General features: G+C 43.9%; 1 protein-coding gene across 3 annotated transcripts in view; it reads right to left on the reverse strand.

Annotated features, from left to right (window-relative positions):
• cracr2aa (calcium release activated channel regulator 2Aa) overlaps positions 1-24,889 on the reverse strand; it is a 120,880-nt gene that overhangs the window by 75,867 nt on the left and 20,124 nt on the right. For 2 of the 3 annotated variants that reach the window (XM_052030274.1, XM_052030276.1), the window contains exons 2-7: positions 17,324-17,598; positions 9,403-9,514; positions 5,256-5,430; positions 1,942-2,088; positions 942-1,032; positions 704-796 (exon numbers count right to left, since the gene is read on the reverse strand). In XM_052030274.1, the coding sequence (XP_051886234.1) occupies positions 704-796; positions 942-1,032; positions 1,942-2,088; positions 5,256-5,430; positions 9,403-9,514; positions 17,324-17,512 (807 nt within the window). In that variant the 5' untranslated portion in view covers positions 17,513-17,598. The remainder of the gene's footprint in view (positions 1-703; positions 797-941; positions 1,033-1,941; positions 2,089-5,255; positions 5,431-9,402; positions 9,515-17,323; positions 17,599-24,889) is intronic. The other variant, XM_052030275.1, reaches the window with a different exon arrangement.

Genomic DNA, 24,889 nt, shown 5'->3' on the forward strand with positions numbered 1-24,889 from the left:
ACCATAGCCTTGGATATGGGAAAGTATTTAATTGAGGGAGGGGGAATTATGATGCTATTAGGCAGGAACCTGGGAGCATAAATTGGGAACAGATGTTCTTGGAGAAGTGCACAACAGAAATGTGGAGGTTGTTTAGGGAGAACTTGCATGGACTTCTGGATAGGTTTCTCCCATTGAGGCAGGGTAAGGAGGGTAGAGTGAAGGAACCATTGTTGACAAGAGATGTAGAATATCTTGTCAAGAGGAAGAAAGAAGCTTACCAAAGGTTTAGAAAGCAAGGATCAGACAGAGCTCTGGAGAGTTACAAGGTAGCCTGGAGCGAGCTCAAGAATGAACTTAGGAGAGCTAGAAGGGATCATGAGAAGGCCTTGGTGCGAAGGATTAAGGAAAACCCCAAAGTGTTCTACACATACGTGAAGAATAGGAGGATGACTAGAGTGAGGGTAGGACCGATCAGGGATAAAAGAGGAAACATGTGCCTGAAGTTGGAAGAGGTAGGGGAGGTCCTGTAATTTTTGATAACCCTCTTCATTGTCCACGATTGTTCACTATTATCTACATTGATCACATTGTTTAATATGACATTGGGTTATTAGGACAAACATCCAGAAACAATTTCTCCCAGTGTGAAGTTTGAAAACAAAGGGCACAATTTTAAATCAAATACAAGGCTCAGAGTGAAATGAAGAATTGCCAGAATTACTCTCTTGTGGCTTTGGGAGAGTTGCTCGTGTTCTTGCTCTTTAACCTTCAGCATTTCCTCTAGTTCTTGGCATCGAGAGCTCAAGTCTGAAGCCTGGGTAGAAGAAAGGCAGATGCATGGCATAAATGAACCTTCTGAAGCATAGTTTTCAGAATATTTTGAAAATGCAAACAGACAAACATAATTTAAAAGAAACACTAATTTACCAAAAAAGGATACATTTATTTGAAGCTCATACTTTGTTAAACATTCTCTCGTTTTCCCGTTCAATCTGTTGCTCCATTTCATCATAGAGATGTTTAATTTCTTCAAGGTATTCTGTCTCCTTTCTGTAAATAATCAACAGATTTAGTTTGAGATGAAGCCAATGCACATCAGTCATCAACTGCTAATTTTGTGTTCAATGACTTCAGCAAGTGGCATATAGAGGGCTGGAACCATCAGCAATGGAAAGTGGGACCTGTAAGGAGCACAGGATTCCAATTCTGGGAAAATTATTCCCCCTTTCTGCTGCTCCAGTTATGTGATACTGACACCAGTTCAATGTCTTTAACCAATGTGGACATGGATTGTGTAGGGCTTTCTGAGCACTAGATGGTTATTTAAATCTGATTCTGTGCAGCTGGACTTGAGGGCCATGGTATGGTATAGAAACATTGGTTATATCTCCGAGGACATGCATCTGGATTTCAGAGCAAAATCTGAAATATAACAGAAAATGCTGCAAACTCATCAGGGCAGGCAGCATTGGCGGAGAGAGAAAGGGAGTTAATGTGTCAGGTTGATGGCTTTTCAACTGTTCTTATTTCCAGCTGTTTGTTTTTCACTTTGGATTTCCAGTACATGTTGTATTTTGTCCTGTGACTTGGAATTGGATTAGTCATACATCACAGAAGGCCAGCTCCTTAGCTCAGCATGTCCATGCCAACCACCAAGTATCTATCTATAATAATCCCATTTACCAACAGTTGATCTGCAGCTTCTGGAAAAAGACATCTGAGGAACTGACTTTAACTTATACCATGCATTTCACACATCCATCCAAACTATTCAGTGCCTGGCTACAGTTCAGGACATCAGGTTATGTTGGATTACCTGATTTCCATAATGAGAATTTATGGTTACCTAGTTTATTGCTTGGGGTTTTGAGGGTGATATGAAAGATAATTTTAGATACACCATGCGCAGATATTTTCATTTTTTAAATAATTAAAAAATAAATTATAATGCGAACAAACCGTTTTAGAGCAAACTCCATTATTTCCTTTTCCTTGCTGGCCTCTTGCATCTGGATGGAAATTTTTGTCAGAAGTGCTTCAAAATTACTAAGCAAATGTGGTTCATCTTTCCGGAGTTGTGACCAAAGGCTTTGCATTTCTTTGTGACTGAAAAATATAAATACCTTTGATATCAATCTTCTGCAGTTATCTGCAAGGTGACAGAGGATGATACACACTCACCAGAATCCATAATCTGGAATGTTCAATAAAAATAGAAAATGCTGGAAATATTCAACAGCTCACACAGCATCGAACACACGCCCCTGTATGTATCAATGGTGGTGAGGTGAAGATGGTTGTGAGCTTCAAGTTCCTAGGTGTAAACATCACCAATGGCCTGTCTTTGTCAAGCCACATAGACTCTATGACCAAGAAACAACATTGGCACTATACTTCCTCAGAAGGCTAAGGAAATTCAGCATGTCCCTGTTGACCTTAATCAATTTTTATAGATGCACCATAGAAAGCATCTTATCCAGAAGCATCACAGCTTGGGATGGCAACTGCTCTGCCCGAGACCGCAAGAAACTGCAGGGAGCTGTGGATAAAGCTCAGTCCATTACAAAAACCAGCCTCCCCTCCATGGACTCTGTCTGCACTTCTCACTGCCTCGGAATAGCAGCCAACATAATTAAAGATCCCACCCACCCCGGATATTCTCTCTTCTCCCCCCTTCCATCAGGCAAAAGATACAAAAACTTGAAAACATGCACCACCAGGCTTAAGGACAGCTTCTATTCTGCTGTAATAAGGCCATTGAATGGACCTCTTGTGCATTAAAGATGAACTCTTGACTTCATAGTCTACCTTATTATGGCCCTTGCACCTTGTTGTCTGTTGCACTGCACTTTCTCTGTAACTGTAACACTATATTTTGTATTGTGTTATTGTCTTTCCCTTGTACTACTTTAATGTACTGATGTTTTGAAATGATCTGTATGGATGGCATGCAAAACTAAGTTTTTCACTATACCTCAGTACATATGACAATAATAAACCAATTCCAAATCTGAAGACAGAAATAGAGTTAACATTTTGGGTCAATGACCCTTCATCAGTGGTGGGGTCATTTAAAATAAGTCATGAAAACAATCAAGATTTGAGAAGACGTTTTTACCCAGAGAGTAAGGAGAATGCGGGGCTCACTTATACAGGGAAAAATCGAGTCCAATGAATAAACACAAGGAGAAAGGAAGGATATGATAATGAGAGACGATGACTACTGAGCAGTCTTGACTGGATCACAAACCCCAGCACCACCAGTTTGACAGAAGGTCGGATTCTGTCTTATACATTCTGTTTATTTCCTAATGTTGGGTTAAGTTATAAATCACTTGAAAGAAGATAGCAAAATGATATACTACTTGCTTTTATGTTCTAACCTGTTCCAAATGGTTTGTCATTAAATATGTTGTGCTTTATATTAATGCAATGTCTTAACTTGTTTATTGATAACTTATAAACAATAACAGTTTTATAAGGTTCAAAAGTTCCAATGATTCCAATGTTGTCCTACTTTAGGACAGAGATACAAGAGACTGCTGGAATCTGGAGCAAACAACAAAATGCTGGAGGAACTCAGCAGTTTAGACAACATCTGTAGAGGCATTGGAATGGTCAACTTTTAGGGTCGAGACCCTGCATCACGACTGAGAGTGGGGCGAGGAGACTGCTAGTATAAAGAGGTGAGACGGGAGGGCAAGACAGTGGCTGGTGGGTGATAGGTGAAACCAGGTGAGGATGGAGATGATGGGCAGATGGAGCCAGGTGGGGGAGGGGACAGGAGACCCAGTGGGTGCAGTGTGTGGGTGATAGGCAGATGGAACCAGGTGGGAGTGAAATTGGGTGATGGTAGGGTGGGGGCGGGGGTTGGTTGGGTGGGACCAGAAAGAGAGAGAAAGGAGCTCTGTGAGTGTAGTTTACCTGAAGTTGGAGACTTCAATGTTCGGACCATTGGGTTGTAGACTGCCCAGAAGTAATACGAGCTGCTGCTCTTCTGTTGTTCTAGTTTACGTTTGGCCTCACCTTGGCAGTGGGAAGGCCGAGGACTGCCAAGTCGGTGTGTAAATGGGAAGGAGAGTGGAAGGCAACTGGGAGCTTGGGATGTGGAACAGAGCGCAGGTCTTCCGCAAAACAGTCACTCAGTCTATGTTTGGCCTCACCAATAAAGAGCAGGCCACATAGGGAGCAAAAAAATGCAAGAGACGAGGAGGCCCACATGAATCTTTGCCTCACCTGGAAGGGCCACCTGGTTGCCCTACGGCAGTGAGGGAGGAGGTATAGGGACAAGTGTTGATCCAGAAGATAAAGATGCATGGGATCCACAGTGACTTGATAGTTTGGATTCAGAATTGGCTTTCCCAAAGAAGACAGAGGGTAGTGGTGGAATGGTCTTATTCTGGTTGGAGGTCTGTGAGCAGTGGTGTTCCACAGGGATCAGTCCTGGGACCTCTGTTGTTTGTGATTATATGTAAACTACTTGGATGAAAATGTAGATGGGTGGGTTAGTAAGGTTGCAAGGTACACAAAGATTGGTGGAGTTGTAGACAGTGTAGAGGGCTGTCAAAGGATACAGCAAGATACAGGTAGGGTGGAAATTGACAACAGAAGTAACGAAATTGATGAGTGCAGGAGGCAGCAACAGTGAAATCATCGATGTATCAGAAAAAGAGTTGAGGGAGTGGGACCAGGTAGAACTGGAACAAAGACTGTTCCACATATCCCACAAAAAGACTGGTATAGCTTGGACCTTTGCAAGTGTCCATAACAACACCTTTGATATGGAGGAAGTGAGTGGAGTTGTTGTTCAATGTGAGAACAAGTTCAGCCAGGCAAATGAGGTGTTGGTGAGTGGAACTGGTTGGGCCTCTGCTCCAGGAAGAAGCAGGGGGCCTTCAGGTCATCCTCAAGTGGGATGGAGGTGTAAAAGAATTGTACATCCACTGACAAGATGGGTGTATAATTCCTTTACATCTCCATCACACATCAGGAAAGCCTGCGGGGACCAGGAAAATGTTAACAGTTAAAGTGGCAGAGGGCATCAGAGGTGTCATGGATAAAAGTGGAAAGGGACTGGGCCAGAGGGGAAAGGATAGAGTTAAGGGATGAAGAAATAAGTTTGATGGGGCAAGAGCAAACTGAAACAAGGGGTCTGCCACAGCAGTCCTGCTTGTGGATTTTGGGCAGGAGAAAGAAGCGAGCTGTGCGCGCTACAAATAATCTATTGTGATCATGCACAATATTATCTTATATTGCTCTAATATTTTGCTTACTCTTTAAAGAGGTTTTTTTCTCCCAAATTGTCCATCAGCATCTGAAAGCAACACTCCTCATCGTTGTCATTCATTGCCAACTGTTTTTCTGATCGATCCCAATTCAGCCCTTCACTTTGATCCTGGCCTGGATTTACCTTGTTTACAAAAATCTTTTCTTTAAACAAGAATTGACCTGAATGACAAAAAGTTCCAGGTTATAACAATCAGTTAACATAAAACACAATTATTTTGTATTTTAGTGAAACCTGGTTGCAGGAGGGGCAGGACTGGCAGCTTAATGTTCCAGGATTCCGTTGTTTCAGACATGATGGGGGGGGGGGGGGGGGGGGAGGGATGAAAGGGGGAGGAGTGGCATTACTAGTCAGGGAAAATATTACAGCTGTGCGTAGACTCAACAGTCCGGAGGGCTCGTCTACAGAGGCCATATGGGTGGAGCTGAGGAATAGGAAAGGTGTGGCCACACTAATAAGGTTGTATTATAGACCGCCCAATAGTCAGAGAGAATTGGAGGAACAAATCTGTCGTGAGATAGCAGACCGATGCAAGAAACAGAAAGTTGTAATAGCAGGGGATTTTAACTTTCCACATATTGACTGGGACTCCCACACTGTGAAAGGGCTGGATGGCTTAAAATTTGTCAAATGTGTTCAGGAAAGTTTTCTAAATCAATATATAGAGGTACCAATGAGAGAGAATGCAATACTTGATCTCTTATTAGGGAACCAGACTGGTCAGGTGACAGAAGTATGCATAGGTGAGTATTTTGGGTCCAGTGACCATATGTCATTAGTTTCAAGTTAATTATGGATAAGGACAGGTCTGGTCCTCGGGTTGAGGTTCTAAATTGGAGAAAGGCCAATTTGGTGCAAATGAGAAAGGATCTAGGAAAAGTGGATTGGGATAAGTTGTTTTCTGGCAAGGATGTGTTCAGTAAGTGGAAGGCCTTCAAAGGCGAAATTTTGAGAGTGCAGAGTTTGCATGTTCCTGCCACGATTAAAGGCAAAGTTAACAAGCATAGGGAACCTTGGTTTTCAAAAGATATTGGTGCTCTGGTTAAGAAAAAGAGAGAGGTATATAGCAGGTATAGGCAACTAGGAACAAATGACGTACTTGAAGAGTATAGAAAATGTAAGAAAATACTAAAAAAGGAAATCAGGAAGGCAAGAAGACGACATGAGGCTGCTTTGGCAGATAATGTAAAGGTAAACCCAAAGGGTTTCTACAAGTATATGAAGAGTAAAAGGATAGTAAGGGACAAAATTGGTCCCCTAGAAGATCAGAGTGGACGTCTATCTGTGGAGCCTCAGGAGATGGGGGAGATCTTAAACAGTTTTTTTGCATCAGTATTTTCTCAGGAAACGGACATAGAAGATATGGTAGGAAGGGAAACAAGCAGTAGGGTCATGGAACATATAGGGATTAAAGAGGAGGAGGTGCTCGCTGCTTTACAGCGAATAAAGGTAGATAAATCTCCCGGGCCTGACAAGATATTTCCTCGGACCTTGAGAGAGACTGGTGTAGAAATTGCAGGAGCCCTGGCAGATATATTTAAAATGTCCTTAGCCACGGGTGTGGTGCCGGAGGGCTGGAGGGTAGCTCATGTTGTTCCATTGTTTAAAAAAGGCTCTAAAAGTAAACCAGTTAATTACAGGCCGGTGAGCCTGACATCAGTAGTAGGTGAATTATTGTAAGGTGTTCTGAGAGATCGAATATACAAGTATTTGGACAGCCAAGGGCTGATTAAGGATAGTCAGCATGGCTTTGTGCGTGGTAGATCATGTTTAACGAATCTTGTAGTTTTTTGAGGAGGTTACCAAGAAAGTAGATGAAGGAAAGGCAGTGGATGTTGTCTACATGGACTTTAGTAAGGCCTTTGACAAGGTCCCACATGGGAGGTTAGTTCAGAAGGTTCAGTCACTAGGTATCCATGGAAAGGTTGTAGACTGGATTCGAAATTGGCTGTGTGGGAGAAAACAGAGAGTGGTAGTGGATGATTGTTTCTCAGACTGGAGGCCTGTGACTAGTGGTGTGCCTCAAGGATCTGTGCTGGGGCCATTGTTGTTTGTTGTCTATAGCAATGATCTAGATGATAATGTGGTAAATTGGATCAGCAAGTTTGCTGATGACACTAAGATTGGAGGTGTAGTGGACAGCGAGGAAGGCTTTCAAAGCTTGCAGAGGGATCTGAACCAACTGGAAGAATGGGCCAGAAAATGCCAGATGGAATTTAATGCAGACAAGTGTGAGGTGTTGCATTTTGGAAGGACAAATCAAGGTAGGACATACACAGTAAATGGTAGGGCACTGGGGAGTGTGGAGGAACAAAGGGATCTGGGAATTCAGATACATAATTCCCTGAAAGTGGTGTCAGAGGTAGACAGGGTTGTAAAGAAGGCTTTTGGCATCCTGGCATTCATAAATCAAAGTATTGAGTATAGGAGTTGGGATATTATGGTGAGGTTGTATAAGACATTGGTGAGGCCAAATTTGGACTATTGTGTGCAGTTCTGGTCACCTAACTATAGGAAGGATATTAGTAAGATTGAAAGAGTGTAGAGAAGACTTACTAGAATGTTGCCGGGTCTTCAGGAGTTAAGTTACAAGGAAAGATTGAACAGGTTAGGACTTTATTCCTTGGAGCGCAGAAGAATGAGGGGAGATTTGATAGAGGTTTACAAAATTATGAGAGGCATAGACAGAGTTAATGCGAGTAGGCTCTTTCCACCTAGATTAGGAGAGATAAGTACGAGAGGACATGGCTTTAGGGTGAAAGGAGAAAGGTTTAGGGGGAACATCAGGGGGAACTTCTTCACTCAGAGAGTGGTGGGAGTGTGGAACGGGCTGCCATCTGATGTAGTAAATGTGAGCTCACTCTTAAGCTTTAAAAATAAATTGGATAGATATATGGACAGGAGAGGGCTGGAGGGTTATGGACTGGGTGCAGGGAAGTGAGACTAACGGAATAACGTTTCGGCGCAGACTAGAAGGGTCGAATGGCCTGTTTTCTGTGCTGTATTGTTTTATGGTTCTATGGTTCTAATCTGTCAAATGTCAAATGGTAGCTCAGGATTATTCATCATGAGGTTCTTTCAGCACAATTCCACCCAGTTTAGGTGCAGAATAAAATCCAAGACAGGCCATCTGTTATTTTTAAATGTATTTTTCTATTTCCCTTAATCATCATCCAGCAACATTTCTGCAATCTGAATACAAACTGGGCAAGTATTCACAAGTGGTAATTTGTTGAAGTTCCTGGTAAAATTAATCAGTATCTTAACAAACTTAAAATCTACAATGAACCAGCATAAAACTGTAGCATTTTAAAATGTTCTTTTCCCATTAAAATATTTGTCATTAATGTACCTGCTGCAGTTTTAGACCAGACACATATAGTACTAACTAGCTCAGTGGGTAATGCTTGATCCTCTAAATGATAAGATCATATGCTCAAGTCCCACTCCAGATGTTGCAGCACAAAAGTACAGGTTGCTGTTCCAGAGAAATACTGAGGGAGCAACAAACCATTGGATGGGCAGTACTGAGAAAGCACTGCACAGTCAGCGGATCAGCACAAAGGCAAGTCTTGCACTATTAGATGAGCAGCACTGATGGAGTGCTGCAACATCAGAGAGGGAGTACCGAAGGAATTCCTCTCTGCTGAAGATGCAATACAGAGATGTCCACCAATGTTGAGCTAAGTCAGGGTAGGCAGTACTGAAAATAGCTTTAAAAGCTTTACAGTACTATTCACCCATTTCATTCAGGAATAGTCAGTTTCTTATTAAATTAACTTCATAAATAAACCATGATAAATGTGCCTTTAATTATTCCTGCATCCAAAATAAAAGCTTAATTTTAAGACCTGGAAGGCTGCAAGCAGACACAATTAGTGGATATTTGGTGAGGGTTCGAATTGAATTCAGGGTATGGGTGTTCCGAGGTGAAGTGTACTCCCTATTTTCATACTAACAAAAAAGATTAGTGAACTCTATTTAAGATGAATAATTATTTGTGTTTGTAATTCCTCTGTCTTCTTCACTGATTTTGGACAAAATGTGCTAAAGTCCATTTTTAAATTTATTCTTCCTCGTAGCAAAAATTTAACTGTTTAATAATTGAAAATTGAAGTTATTTGAGAACTCACTAAATCCTGTAGTAAATTCCTCCAATGTAAGTTTCCCATTCCCATCTGTATCCAATGCATCAAACACATTCTGCAAGTCCTCTGGACTGAGAGGTAGCTCCGCCTGAAGGTGCTGGGAAAACAAGAAACTTATTCCAGATAATTTCTTGCTGTGTTGGTCCAGTCACCACAGCGAATACAGATGCATGGTATGTACAAGGGCACATTGCCAATATCACAGAGCATCAGAAAATGGAGCGTGATAGGATCAAAAGAAGAGAAATAACCCAAATTTGGAGAGGTTAGAAACAGTGCACAGAGAACCTCACAAACAAAACAAAAAATGTTGTATGTACTGAGCAAATCAGGCAACACCTGTGGAGAGAAAAACATTTCAGATCAATGACTTAACAGAACTTGTGTGAAAAGTACTCCTTTGAAAAGAAAGCACAAAATCAGTTCAAAGGTTTCAATGTAGTCAGCTTCATAGAAAAGTGACCACAAACCAAGCACTTTTCAGAGTCAAATACACTAAACTCTAGGAGGAATAAGGAAATTGAAAAAAGAAAATATAAAACAAGATTTAATAAGATGGTATGGCAGGTAAGAATAACAAATGGGAGTTAATGGAGATCACTGATCCCTCCACACATGCAGGACTATTGAGCTGAAAACTATTTACGAATTATGCTTCTTTTCCAAAAGCAAAATACTTCTATTACCAGTTTTAGAACATAGAACATAACAGCATAGCCCTTTAGCCCATGATCTTGTGCCGACATTTTATCCTGCTCTAACATTCATCTCACCTTTCCCTCCCACATAGCCCTCCATTTTTCTATCACTCATGTACCTACCTAAGAGTCTCTTAAATGTCCCTAAAATATCTGCCTCCACCACCTCTGCCCACAGTGTGTTCCACGCACCCACCACTCTCTGTATAAAAAACTTACCTCTGACATCCCCCCCGCATACCTTCCTCCAATTACCTTAAAGTTATGCCCCCTTGCGGAAGCCATTTTCTCCCTGGGTAAAAGTCTCTGACTATCCACTCGATCTATGCCTCTTATCATCTTGTTCACTATCAAGTCACCTCTCATCCTCCTTCGCTCCAAAGAGAAAAGCCCCAGCTCGCTCAACCTATCCTCATAAAACATGCTCTCCAATCCAGGCAGCATCCTGGTAAATCTCCTCTGCACCCCCTCTAAAGCTCCTACATCCTTCTTACAATGAGGTGACCAGAACTGAACACAATACTCCAAGTGTGGTCTAACCAGAGTTTTATACAGCTGCAACATTACCTCATGGCTCTTGAACGCAATACCACGACTAACGAAGGCCAACACACATTACCCCTTCTTAACAACCCGATCAACCTGCATGGCAACCTTGAGGGATCTATAGATGTGAACCCCAAGATCCCTCTGTTCCTCCACAATGCTAAGAGTCCTGCCATTAACCTTGTATCCTGCCTTCAAATTCAATCTCCCAAAGTGTATCACTTCACACTTTTCTGGGTTGAACTCTATCTGCCATTTCTCAGCCCAGCTCTGCATCCTATCAATGTCTTGATATAACCTACAGCAACCTTCTACACTATCCATAACACACCTAACCTTTGTATCATCAGCAAACTTACTAACCCACCCTTCCACATCCTCATCCAAGTCATTTATAAAAATCACAAAGAGCAGGGGTCCCAGAACAGATCCCTGCGGAACACCATTGGTCACTGACCTCCAGGCAAAATACGCTCCATCTACCACCACCCTCTGTCTTCTATGGGCAAGCCAATTCTGAATCCACACAGCCAGGTTTCCCTGGATCTCATGCCTCCTGACTTTCTGAATAAGCCTTCCGTGAGGAACCTTATCAAATGCCTTACTAAAATCCATATACACCACATCCACTGCTCTACCTTCATCAATGTGCTTTGTCACATAGAACAGTACAGCACAGAACAGGCCCTTCAGCCCACAATGTTGTGCCGACATAGCTATTTCCTCCTACCTACAGGATAGCCCTGTATTTTCCCCTCATTCATGTGCCCATAACAAGCCCCTTTTAAAAGCATCCAATGAATTTGCCTCCACCACCCTATCAGGCAACGCATTCCAGGCATCCACCACTCTCTCAGTAAAAAAAAGTACTCCTCACGTCTGCTCTGAACCTACCCCACTCACCTTAAATGCATGCCCTCTGGTACTGGATCTCTCAATAACAGGAAAAAGATATTGCTGGTCCACCCTATCTATGCCCCTCATAATTTTATATACTTCCAACAGATCACCCTTCAGCCTCTGCCATTCCAGAGAAAAGAGCTCAAGTTTCCAGCCTCTCCTGATAGCACATACCCTCCAATCCAGGCAGCATCTGAGTAAACCTCCACTGCACCCTCTCTAAAGCCTCGACATCCTTCCTATACTGAGATGACCAGAATTGCACACAATACTCTAAATGCAGCCTAACCAGAGTTCTATACAGATGCATCATAACTTCTTGACTCCTATACTCAACACCCCGATGAATAAATGCAAGCATTCCATAAACCTTCTTAACCACCTTGTCTACCTGTGTAGTCACTTTCATTGAGTCATGGACTTGCACCCCAAGGTCTCTCTGCTCTTCAACACTCTTAAGGGTCTTGCCCTTCAGACTGTACTTCCTCTTGACATTAGTCCTACCAAGGTGCAACATTTCACATTTATCTGGGTTAAACTCCATCTGCCATTTCTCTGCCCACATCTGCAGCTGATCTATATCACACTGTATCCATCATCAATCTTCTGCACTATTCACAACTCCACCAATCTTGTTATCGTCTGCAAATTTACTGACCCACCCATCAACATACTCATCCAGATCATTTATGTGCATCACAAACAGCAGAGGTCCTGGCACAGATCCCTGCAGAACACCACTACTCACAGGCTTCCAGCCCAAATAAGTCCCTTCAACCACCACCATTTGCTTCTACAAGCAAGCCAGTTCTGGATCCACACAGCCAATTCTCCACTGACCCCCATGCATCTGAACTTTCTTGATTAACCAATTATTTGGGACCTTGTCAAATGCCTTAATGAAGTCCATATAGATGACATCCATAGAACCATAGAACAGTACAGCACAATACAGGCCCTTTGGCCCACAATGTTGTGCTGACCTTTAAACCTCGCCTAAGACTATCTAACCCCTTCCTCCCACATATCCCTCCATTTTAAATTCCTCCATATGCTTATCCAGCAATCTCTTGAACTTGACCAATGTACCTGCCTCCACCAGCACCCCAGGCAGCGCATTCCACGCCCCAACAACTCTCTGGGTAAAAAACCTCCCTCTGATATCTCCCTTGAACTTCCCACCCATCCACAGCTCTATCTTCATCAGTCTCTCTTGTCACCCTGTCAAAAACTCAGCCAGGTTAGTAAGACATGACTTGCCCCGCACAAAGCCATGCTGGCTTTCCCTAATCAAGCCATTGGATTCCAGATGTCCGTATATCCTATCTGTAAGAATTTTCTCCAGCAATTTCCCTGCAACTGACGTGAGACTCCCCAGTCCATAGTTCCCTGGATTTTCCCTTGTTCCTTTCTTAAATGGAGGAACAACATTAGCCACTTGCCAGTCCTCCAGGACCTCACCCATAGTCAGCAATTTCCTTTCTCGCCTCCCTCAGTAACCTGGAGTATATATCATTGGGCCCCAGGGAGTTATCACCTTAATACTGTTTAGGAGACCTAACACTACATCCTCCTTGACATCTAAATGCCCTAACATGTTTACGCCCTCAGTTCCAATTTCTGCATCCTGCATGTCCCTTTCTCGGGTAAATACTGAAGAGAAATACTCATTCACAACTTCACCCACATCCTCCGCATCCAAACATAGATTTCCTTCTTTATCCTTAAGTGGCTCTACGCTCTCCCTCATTATCCTCTTATTCCTGACGTAGGTATAGGATGCCTTTGGATTCTCCTTAATCCTACTTGCTAAGGACTTTTCATGGCCCCTCCTGGCTTTCCTAATTCCTTTCTTGAGTTCATTTCTAGCTTCTCTATAGTCCTCACGTGCTCTGTCTGATCCTAACTTCTGAAGCTCTAAAATCTTGTCCTTTTTCTTTTTGACTAAGTTCATTACTTCTCTGGACATCCAAGGTTTCCCATTCATGTCCTTCCTTCTAATCGGGACATACCTATCCTGTACCTTACGTATTTGATCCTTAAACACTTCCCACATGCTCAATGTGGACTTGCCATCAAAAAAGTTTTCCCAGTTTACTCTACCTAGTTCCAGCCTTATGCCTTCGTAATTAGCCCTGCTCCAATTTAAAACCCTCCCGCTAGCCCCATACCTACCCTTATCTATAACTATCCTGAAAGTTAATGAGCTGTGGTCACTGTTCCCCAATTGCTCACCCACTGATGGGTGAGTCACCTCGCCAGGCTCATTACCTAACACCATGTCCAGAATAGCCTCTTCCCTTGTTGGACTGTCAACATATTAATTTAGGAACCCCTCCTGGATACGCCTAACAAATTCTGCCCCATCTACCCCCTTGCACTAAAAAGGTCACAATTTATAATCAGGGAAGTTGAAGTCTCCCGTGACACAACCCTGTAATTTTTACACATCTCCCTAATCTGTTTGCATATCTGTTCCTCAATGTCCTGGTGGCTATTCGGAGGTCTGTAGTACACCCCCAAGAGAGTGATCGCACCATTCCTATCCCTGAGTTCTACCCATGTAGACTCTGTATCCGAGCCCTCCATTATGTCTCCCCGGAGTGCAGCTGATATATTATCTCTAATTAGTATTGCAACTCCTCGCTCTCTTTTACCCCCCACTTTATTCTTGCTAAAACTTTGAAACCCTGGTACATCGATCACCCATTCCTGTCCCTCCCTCAACCAAGTCTCTGTAATGGCCACAACTTCATCGTTCCATGTACTGATCCATCCTCTAAGTTCATCACTCTTGCCCATAATACTCCAAGCACTAAAGTACAAACTCTTCAACCATTCATCCCATCTCATCTGTTATCAGGAATCTGCCCGTTCCCTCACTTACTGACCTGTTGTTCTGGTTCCCATCCCTCTGTGAAGCTAGTTTAAACCTTCCCCAGTCGCATTAACAAACATCCCAGCCAGATTATTTGTTCCCCTCCAGTTCAGGTGCAACCCGTCCCTCTTGTACAGGTCACCCCCTTCCCCAGAAAAAGTTCCAATGATCCAAGAACTTGAAACCCTGCCCCCTGCACCATCTCCCCAGTCACTCATTTGTCTGTGCTATCCTCCTGTTCTTTCCTTCACTAGCTCGTGGCACTGGAAGTAATCCAGAGATTATTACCTTGGAAGTCCTGCTCTTCAGCCTCCTTTCTAACTCACTGCACTCATTTCGCAGGACCTCTACCCCTCACTTGCCTATGTCATTGGTACCAATATGCACAACGACCTCTGGCTGCTCACCCTCCCCCTAAAGCATATTCTGCATCTGCTTTGAGACATCCAGGACCCTAGCACCAGGGAGACAACACACCATCCTGACGTCTCTTTGGTGGCCACAGAATCTCCTGTCTGCCCCTCTAAATATCGAGTCCCCTCTGACTATCGCTCTGCCTGACTTCACCTTTCCCCTCTGAGCTTCAGAGCCGACCACAGTGCTACTGGCTTGGCAGCTGCTGCCTTGCCCAGATAGGTCATCCCCCTCAGCAGTATCCAAAGAGGTATAACTTGTTGCTGAGAGGTAATAGCCACAGGGGGACCCTGCACTTACTTCTTCTTCCCCCTACCTTTCTCTGTGCTCACCTATCCACTACCGGAATCTTGCCCTCTGGGTGTAACTACCTGCTCAAAGGTCCTGTCTACGATTCGCTCAGCATCCCTAATGTTCTTCAGTTCATCCAACTCCAGCTCCAGCTCCTTAATCCGGTCTTCCAGGAGTTGGCTGCACTTCCCGCAGGTGTAGTCATCAGGGAGACCATCAAACTCCCTTAATTCCCACATCCTACAGGAGGAGTCTCTGCCATCCTGCCTCACTAACTAAAGCCCCAGCAGCAACAATAAAAAGACAAACTTACCATCCTTTCCTGTTCTTTTGCCTCAGCCTCTTCTCGTCGAAACCTCTTGAGTCAAAGCCTCTAAATTCCCACTCTAGACCACAGTAACGATGACTGCTCCGCTGGACACTATCTCCCTTTTATACTTAAAAACTCCAAGCAAATGGAGATAGAAATAAAAACTAACTGGGTCAGGTGACTCTTCGCTCTCTTTCCACTGCTGCCGCTTCCCCATTCTCAAATCCATTTGAGGATACCGTCACGTCCTCAAAGAATTCAATCAGGCTTGTGAGACACGACCTGCCCCTCACAAAGCCATGCTGACTGTCCCTAATCAGCCTATGATTCTCCAAATATCCATAAATCCTGTCTCTAAGAATCTTCTCCAGTAATTTGCCAACCACTGAAGTAAGACTCACTGGTCTGTAATTCCCAGGGTTATCCCTACTCCCTTTCTTAAGCAAAGGAACAACATTTGCCACCCTCCAATCATCTGGCACTACTCCCGTGGCCAGTGAAGATGCAAAGATCATCACCAAAGGTGCAGAATCTCTTCCCTGGCTTCCCGTAACGACCTTGGATATATCCCATCTGACTCCGATGCTTATCTATCCTAATGCTTTTCAAATGCTCCAGCACATCCTCTTTCTTCATGTCGACATGCTCGTGCATATCAGCCTGTTGTACACCATCCTCACAAATTCACATGAGTAGTCTTCAACTTGGAATGTTTCTCTCTCCACAGATGTTCAACATTTTCTGTTCCATTTGTGCATCTTTTATTTATTAGGCAGTCAATTATGATGCATCAGGGTCAGGGAGACCTACCCTGTATATTTTACCTCAGAACATCATCTCTTGGGCTTGGTAGTAACCTGGATTTTGGTCAATGTTCCTTCATGACCTAACATTTAATGTTTACGTTCGACCCCTATTTGACTTCCCAAAATACCTTGCACTTGGGATAAACAAGACAACTTGGTCAGCATGGACATGTTGGCTGGAAGGGCTTGTTTCTGTCCTGTGTAACTCTGTGACTCTGCATACAACTCCACTTGTCACAATACCTTCTCATACAACTGCAGAAGATGTCACATCTCCTCTTCTAGCACTTTCCTTCCTGCTACCAAAGACCCAAGCATTCTTTTCAGGGTGACGCAGTTGCACAGCAAGTAGAGCTGCTGCCTCACAACTACAACGACCTGGGTTCAATCCTGACCTTGGTTCTAGATTGTGTGGAATTTGCACATTCTCCTTGTGACCATGAGGGTTTCTCCCAAGTGTGCAGGTTTTTTCCCCAAATCCTAAAGATCTGCAGGCTGGTTGGTTAATTGGCCACTGCAAATTTTCCCTAGTGTGTAAGTGAGTGGTAGAATCTGCTGCTATTGCTTCAGGATCTGTGAAGCTGCTTGAAGAGGATAGTAGACATAGAAACATTTGTATTTAAAAAGATATAATGGATGTGCACTTGAAGAGCAATGATCTTAAGGGCTATGGATCTAGTGCAGGAAGGGGGCAATTAGGTAGGGTAATTGCTCTTCTCCTATTGCCATGCGCATGATTGACTAAATGGTATCCTTCAGTCTCATATAATTTAATGGAACACAAATCAAAATGCAAGAATACAACTGACAGCATCTGCACACAAAAATCACTGATGTCTCTTCAGCAGCAGAGATTTCCTGAATGGAAAAAACCAGGAGAAATAACAAGAAGCCATTTCCCTTAGGATTCCACTTCCCCCAGCAGAGAATGACTGAGTTGGAGGAGTTTTGATTCAAATACTTTTTAAATTCCTAAACTTACAGAAACATAAAATATACATTTTCAAGAGGAATGATCAAAACATAATACATTCCTGCATGCAGATCCTCTCACACATCATACCTCAAGATCTCTTTGGTTAATAAAGCCTTTACATTCTCGGTCACAGATCAGGAAAAATTCTTGAGCCTTCTTTGTCAGATCCAGTCGTCTGTCATCATGGACCTTGGCCCTCCTCCAGTCAACCCCTGAAACACCATCTTCATCCTCAATTGTTGTCTCTACCATGGGAACTTTGTCAAAAGCTGCCATGATTTAATTCCTAAAGGTGAGGCTACATCAAATTCTTGGACTGGTTCCACATCTTATATTGCAGGCCCTTTAATCCACCTGTGGTACTTGGAAAAGGAAAACATTTTTTTGGAAATTTGGTTTATTTCATTGATAAACTAGACTTTAGTAAATTAAATTAAATGTTAAATTAGTGTAAAAACTGAAGTGAAAAGAGGTCAATAAATAATCACAATGGAAGGGCAGAAATTACACTTCTCAAAGAACAGTTGATTATGATATTACAATAGAATAACCATTTCAGGACAACTGGCTTGCCTTATTTATCACAATTATTTGGTAATTGACAATTGGTTTACTATTGTTACAGGTACAAAGATACAATGAAAAGCTTTTATTTGCATGCTATCCAGATAGATCATTCCATACACAAGTGCATCAAGGTAGCACAAAAGGAAAACAAAAACATAAAGTAGAATATAGTGTTACATAGAGTCAGAGCAATACAGCACAGATACAGGCCCTTTGGCCCAACCAGTCCATGCTGACCATAGTGTCCATCCAGCTAGTCCCAATTTCCTGCTTTTGGCCCATATCTCTCTGAGCCCCGCCCTTCCATGTACCTATCCAAGTGCTTCTTAAATTATACTATTGTACCTGCCTCAACCACTTCCTCTGGCAGCTCGTTCCATGTACTCACTACCCTCTGTGTCAAAAGTTGCCGCTCAGGTCCCTTTTAAATCTTTCCCCTCTCATCCTAAACCTATGTCCCCTAGTTTTGGACTCTCCTACCCTGGAGAGAAGACTGTTACCATCCACCTTATCTATGCCCCTCATGATTTTATAAACTTCTATAAGATCACCCCTTATTCTCCTACACTCCAAGGAATAAAGACCTAGCCTGCCCAACCTCTCCTTATAACTCAGGCTCTCTGGCAACATCCTTGTAAATTTTTTCTGCACTCTTTCCAGTTTAACCACGTCTTTCCTATAACAGAGTGACCAAAACTGTACACAGTACTCAAAATGTGGCCTCACCAATGACTGCTGATGAAGGCCAGCAGTGATAAATGTGTTTTTCACCACCCTGTCTACCTGTGACGTCGCTTTCAATGAACTTTACACTTGTACTTCTTGGTCCCCCTGTTCCATTACACTCTTGAGTGCCCTACCATTCATAGTACAAGTCCTACGCCGGGCTGACTTTCCAAAATGTATCACCTCACACTTATCTGTATTAAAATCCATTTGCCACTCCTCAGCCCACTTCCCTAACTGATCAAGATTCCCCTGTCATCTACAATAACCTTCTTCACATCAACATCACCTCCTAATTTCCTGCCATCCACAAACTTACTGATCAAGCCTTGTGCATACGCATCCAAATCATTTATACAAATAATGAGTAACAAGGGTCCCAACACTGATCCCTGCGGCACACCACGAGTCACCACCATCCATTCTGAGAAAGAACCTTCAACCGTCACCCTCTGCCTCTTACTTCCAAGCCAATTTTGAATCTACCTAACTGGCTCTCCCTGGATTCCATGGGCCCTAGCCTTCCAGACCAGCCTACTGTCATGTAACAGATTCGAGAGTCTCGAGGGACAAGGACTCTGGACACAGTCTTTGGAGTTAAAATGATTTATTTACAAAAGACAAATGCGGGACAGGATAACGGAAACAACACACACACACATACGCACACTGGTGATCGCAAACGTGGGGGGGATTGAAACAAGGGTAAGGCACACACGCACACACAACAAACTGGGTAAAAACGATCAAGGAAGAAACAACATGGTGCCTACCACCCCTCGACTCAGTGCAAGCATCAGCTCTACACTACCGGGAATCTACTTTAGGACACTCCTAACCCTGTGGAAGTGCACACTTTTACCAATGGTCTCTTCAGCGTTGTTTCATGATTCCTGGAGCAATCAAGAGAGCGAGAACCACGCACATGTGGCACTCTTTATAGTGCTGGAGGGCTGGGTGGTCCCACCCAAGTAGTTCAAACAAATCAATGGCCCAAGGCCAGGTACAAAGGTGTTTACAGAGGCCAATGGTCAAGTGTGGACTAATGGGTGGGTGGAGACAGACCTTGATTGGTATTGGTATTGGTTTATTTTTGTCACTTGTACCAAGGTATGGTGAAAAGCTTGTCTTACAAACCGATCGTACAGGTCAATTCATTACACAGTGCAGTTACATTGAGTTAGTACAGAGTGCATTGATATAGTACAGGTAAAAACAATAACAGTACAGAGTAAAGTGTCACAGCTACAGAGAAAGTGCAGTGCAATAAGGTGCAAGGTCACAAAAAGGTAGATCGTGAGGTCATAGTCCATCTTATTGTATAAGGGAACCGTTCAATAGTCTTATCACAGTGGGGTAGAAGCTGTCCTTAAGTCTGGTGGTACGTGCCTTCAGGCTCCTGTATCTACTACCCGATGGAAGAGGAGAGAAGAGAGAATGTCCCGGGTGGGTGGGGTCTTTGACTGTGCTGGCTGCTTCACCAAGACAGCGAGAGGTAAAGACAGAGTCCAAGGAGGGGAGGCTGGTGTCCGTAATGTGCTGGGCTGTGTCAACAACTCTCTGCAGTTTCTTGTGGTCCTGGGCAGAGCAGTTGCCGTACCAAGCTGTGATACATCCAGATAGGTTAGCTTTCTATGGTGCATTGGTAAAAGTTGGTGAGAGTTGAAAGTGATGTGTCTTTCGACCAGGTGATCAGTGGTGTCACATGACAGCCATGCCCCTTCACAATACACAATACACCTACCATGTGGGACCTTGTCTAAGGCCTTGCTAAAGTCGAAATAGACAATATCCACTGCTCTACCCTCATCTACCTTTTTGGTTATCTCTTCAAAAAACCCTAAAACATGTTGGCTCCTCCTAATCAGACTATCCAAATGCCGGTAGGTTCTGTCCCTCAGAATTCCCTGCAGTAACTTCTCCACCACTGACATCAGGCTGACTGGCCTGTAGTTCCCTGGCTTATCCTTTCTACCTTTCTTAAACAGCAGAACAATATTAGCCACCTTCCAGTCTTTGGGAACTTCACCAGTGGCTAACGATGAAGCAAAAATCTCCGCATGGGCCTCCGCAATTTCTCCTCTAAGCTTCCTACAAAGTCTTAGGATGCACTCTGTCGGGCCTGGGGACTTATCCACCTCAATGTGCTGTAAGGCTGCAAATACCTCCTCCATGGTAATACGAATATTCTCCAAAACATCTCCACTAGTTTCCCTTATCTCTTGAGCAACCATTATTTTCTCCTCAGTAAACACCGAGCAGAAATATTTGTAAAAGATCCCACCCATCTCCTGTGGCTCAAGACATAGGTGGTCCTGCTGATCTCCAAGGGGACCTACTCTCTCCCCAGGCCACCATTTTACTCTTAATAAAGCTATAGAACCTCTTGGGATTTTCCTTAACCTTACCTGCCAGATCTATCTCATACCCTCTTTTTGCCCTCCTGATTTCTCTCTTGAGTATTCTTAATCTTCTTATAGTCATCAAGGGATTCATTCTTCCCCGACCTCCTAAACACAATGTATGCGTTATTCTTTTTCTTAACCACAACCTCAATATCTCTCATCAGACAAGGTTCCATAAACTTGCCAGGTTTACCCTTCACCCTAATAGGGACATCCGCTCCTGGACTCTTGATATCACACTCTTAAAAGCCACCCACTTGCCATTCATTCCTTTCCCTTCAAACAGGCAACAGGGAAAGTACAGTTACAGAGAAAGTGCAGTGCAGGTAGACAATTAGGTGCAAGGGCCAAGGTAAATTAAGAGATCAAGAGTTCATCTTTATTGTACAAGAGATCCATTCAAGAGTCTTATAATAGCAGGAGAGAAGCTGTCCCTGAGCCTGGTGGCGCATATCCTCAGGTTTTTGTATCTTTTGGCCAATGGAGTGGGGCAGAACAGAAAATGACAAGGGTGGGAAGGTCCTTTGATTATGCTGGCTGCTTTCCCAAGGCAGCGGGAAGTGTAGAGAGAGTCCGTGGAGGGGAGGCTGGTTTTTGTGATGGACTGGACTATGTCCAGAACTCTGTAATTTCTTGCTGTCTTGGGCAGAGCAGTTGCCGTACCAAGCCGTGATGCATATGAATCTTTCTATGGTGCATCAATAATAATATACTGTATATATATTTTAAAAAAATCGGTGAGATTCAAAGGGAACATGCCGAATTTCCTTAGCCTTCTGGTGTGCTTTCTTGACTATAGCATCCACTTGGTTGGAAAACTTGTATCTGCAAACATAGATGGAGCTAGAGCAGGATCTGGCCATGCAGTCTTGAATTTACAGGGAATCAAGTAGGGGGCTGAGGTCACAGCCTTGTAGGACACCAGTGTTGAGAATAATTGTGGCTGTTAGCCTGAAGAACCATAGAACCATACCGCACAAAACAGGCCCTTCGGCCCACCATGTTGTGCCGTCCATCAGACCACCCTCACACTACCTAACCCCTTCCTCCCGCATATCCCTCTATCTCACATTCCTCCATATGCCTATCCAACAAGCTCTTGAACCTGTTCAATGTATCTGCCTCCACCACCACCCCAGGCAGTGCATTCCATGCACCAACCACTCTCTGGGTGAAAAACCTCCCTCTGACATCTCCCCTGAACCTCCCACCCATAACCTTAAAGCCATGCCCTCTAGTCTTGAGCATTGGTGCCCTGGGAAGGAGGCGCTGACTGTCTACTCTATCTATTCCTCTCAATATTTTATATACCTCTATCATGTCTCCACTCATCCTCCTCCTTTCCAGTGAATAAAGCCCTAGCACCTTAAGCCTCTCCTCATATTCAATACTCTCCAATCCAGGCAGCATCCTGGTAAATCTCCTCCGCACCCTCTCCAATGCCTCCACATCCTTCCTATAATGAGGCGACCAGAACTGAACACAGTACTCTAAGTGTGGCCTAACTAGAGTTTTGTAAAGCTGCATCATCACCTCGCGGCTCTTAAACTCAATCCCGCGATTTATGAAAGCCAACATCCCATTGGCCTTCTTAACTGCTCTTTCCACCTGTGAGGCAACTTTCAATGAACTGTGAATATGAACCCCCAGATCCCTCTGCTCCTCCACACTGCCAAGTACCTTGCCATTCACCCAGTACTCTGCCCTGGAGTTTGTCCTTCCAAAGTGTACCACCTCACACTTCTCCGGATTGAACTCCATCTGCCACTTGTCAGCCCAGCTCTGCATCCTATCAATATCCCTCTGTAAGCTCCGACAGCCCTCCACACTATCCACAACACCGCCTATCTTAGTGTCGTCTGCAAACTTACTAAACCAGCCCTCCACCCCCTCATCTAAGTCATCTATAAATATCACAAAAAGTAGAGGTCCCAGAACCGATCCCTGCGGGACACCACTAGTCACTGCCTTCCAATCCAAGGGCACTCCTTCTACCACAACCCTCTGCTTTCTACATGCAAGCCAATTCCTAATCCACACAGCCAAGCTTCCTTGGATCCCTCGGCCTCTGACCTTCTGAAGAAGCCTACCATGAGGAACCTTATCAAATGCCTTACTAAAATCCATGTAAACCACATCCACCACACTGCCCTCATCAATCTTCCTGGTCACCTCCTCAAAGAACTCTATCAGGCTTGTGAGGCAAGATCTTCCCTTCACAAAGCCATGCTGGCTGTCCCTAATCAGTCCAGGATTCTCAAGGTGTTTATAAATCCTATCCCTTAGAATCCTTTCTAACAGCTTACCCACCACAGACGTGAGACTCACCGGTCTATAATTCCCTGGCCTATCCCTATTACCTTTTTTGAACAAGGGGACAACATTCGCAACCCTCCAATCCTCTGGCACCACCCCCGTAGACAACGAGGACTCAAAGATCCTTACCAGCGGTTCAGCAATCTCCTCCCTAGCCTCTCGAAGCAGCCTGGGGAAAATCCCGTCAGGACCCGGAGATTTATCTGTCTTAATATTATTTAACAACTTCAACACATCCTCTCTCTTGATATCAACAACCTCGGGAACATTACCCCTACCAGCACTCCCCTCCGCATCATCAAGACCCCTCTCCTTAGTGAATACCGAAGAGAAGTACTCATTGAGAACTTCTCCCACTTCCGCCGCCTCCAGGCAAATTCTCCCACCTTTGTCCTTAATCGGACCTACCTTCACCCTAGCCATCCTCCTACCCTTCACGTACTTGAAAAAGGCCTTGGGATTTTCCTTAACCTTACTAGCCAAAGCCTTTTCATGTCCCCTTCTAGCTCTCCTCAGCCCTTTCTTAAGTTCCTTCCTCGCTACCCTATATTCCTCACGGGCCCTGTCTGAACCTTGCTGCTTATACCTCACGTATGTTACCTTCTTCTCCCTAACAAGTCATTCCACCTCTTGTCACCCATGGTTCCTTCACCCTGCCATTCCTTCTCTGCCTCACCGGGACATATTTATCCCTAACATCCTGCATAAGATCCCTGAACATCGACCACATCTCCATGGTACATTTTCCTTCAAAAAGGACATCCCAATTTACACTCCCAAGTTCTCTCCTTATAGCCTCGTAGTTAGCCCTTCCCCAATTGAAAAACCTCTTGTCCTCTCCGCACCTGTCCCTGTCCATGACAATTTTAAAGGTTATGGAGCAATGGTCACTGTCCCCCAAATGCTCACCCACCAATAGATCCTTCACCTGTCCCGGTTCATTTCCTAAAACTAGATCTAACATGGCATTCCCTCTAGTCGGCCTGTCAACATACTGCGTCAGGAATCCCTCCTGGACACACTTAACAAATTCCGTCCCATCTAAACCTTTGGCACTAAGCAGGTTCCAGTCTATATTTGGGAAGTTGAAGTCTCCCATTATAACAACCCTGTTATTTCTGCTTCTCTCCAAACACTGCCTACCAATCTGCTCCTCTATATCTCTACTGCTACCGGGGGGCCTATAGAGTACTCCTAGTAGAGTAACTGCTCCTTTCTTGTTCCTTAATTCCACCCATACAGACTCTAGAGATGATCCTTCTACAACATCCATCTTTTGCACAGCCGTAAGTGTCCCTGACCAGTATCGCCACCCCTCCACCTCTTCTCCCCCCTTCTCTATCCCTCTTAAAACACCGAAAACCAGGAATATTCAAATTAAAAATCTGCAGAACAGCGAGTTGGAACAAGTCAAGGACAGTGGAAGAGTAGACAAAACAAATGTCTTAGCTCGCACCAGGTGGTGGAAGAAGTGGAGGCTGTCGTTTTCTGAATTAACTTTTGCTGGATTGAAGTAATCAAAAGTGGACATAACGAAGGCCCTACCGATAATCTGCTAATCAGAGATGATTTCCAAAGAAGTTATTTGTGGGATGCTCTTTGATAAGGCAGAAGAATCAACGTGGGCTAATAAGAATAT

Source organism: Pristis pectinata, chromosome 15, assembly GCF_009764475.1.
Source record: "Pristis pectinata isolate sPriPec2 chromosome 15, sPriPec2.1.pri, whole genome shotgun sequence".
NCBI classification, from domain to species: Eukaryota; Metazoa; Chordata; class Chondrichthyes; order Rhinopristiformes; family Pristidae; genus Pristis; species Pristis pectinata.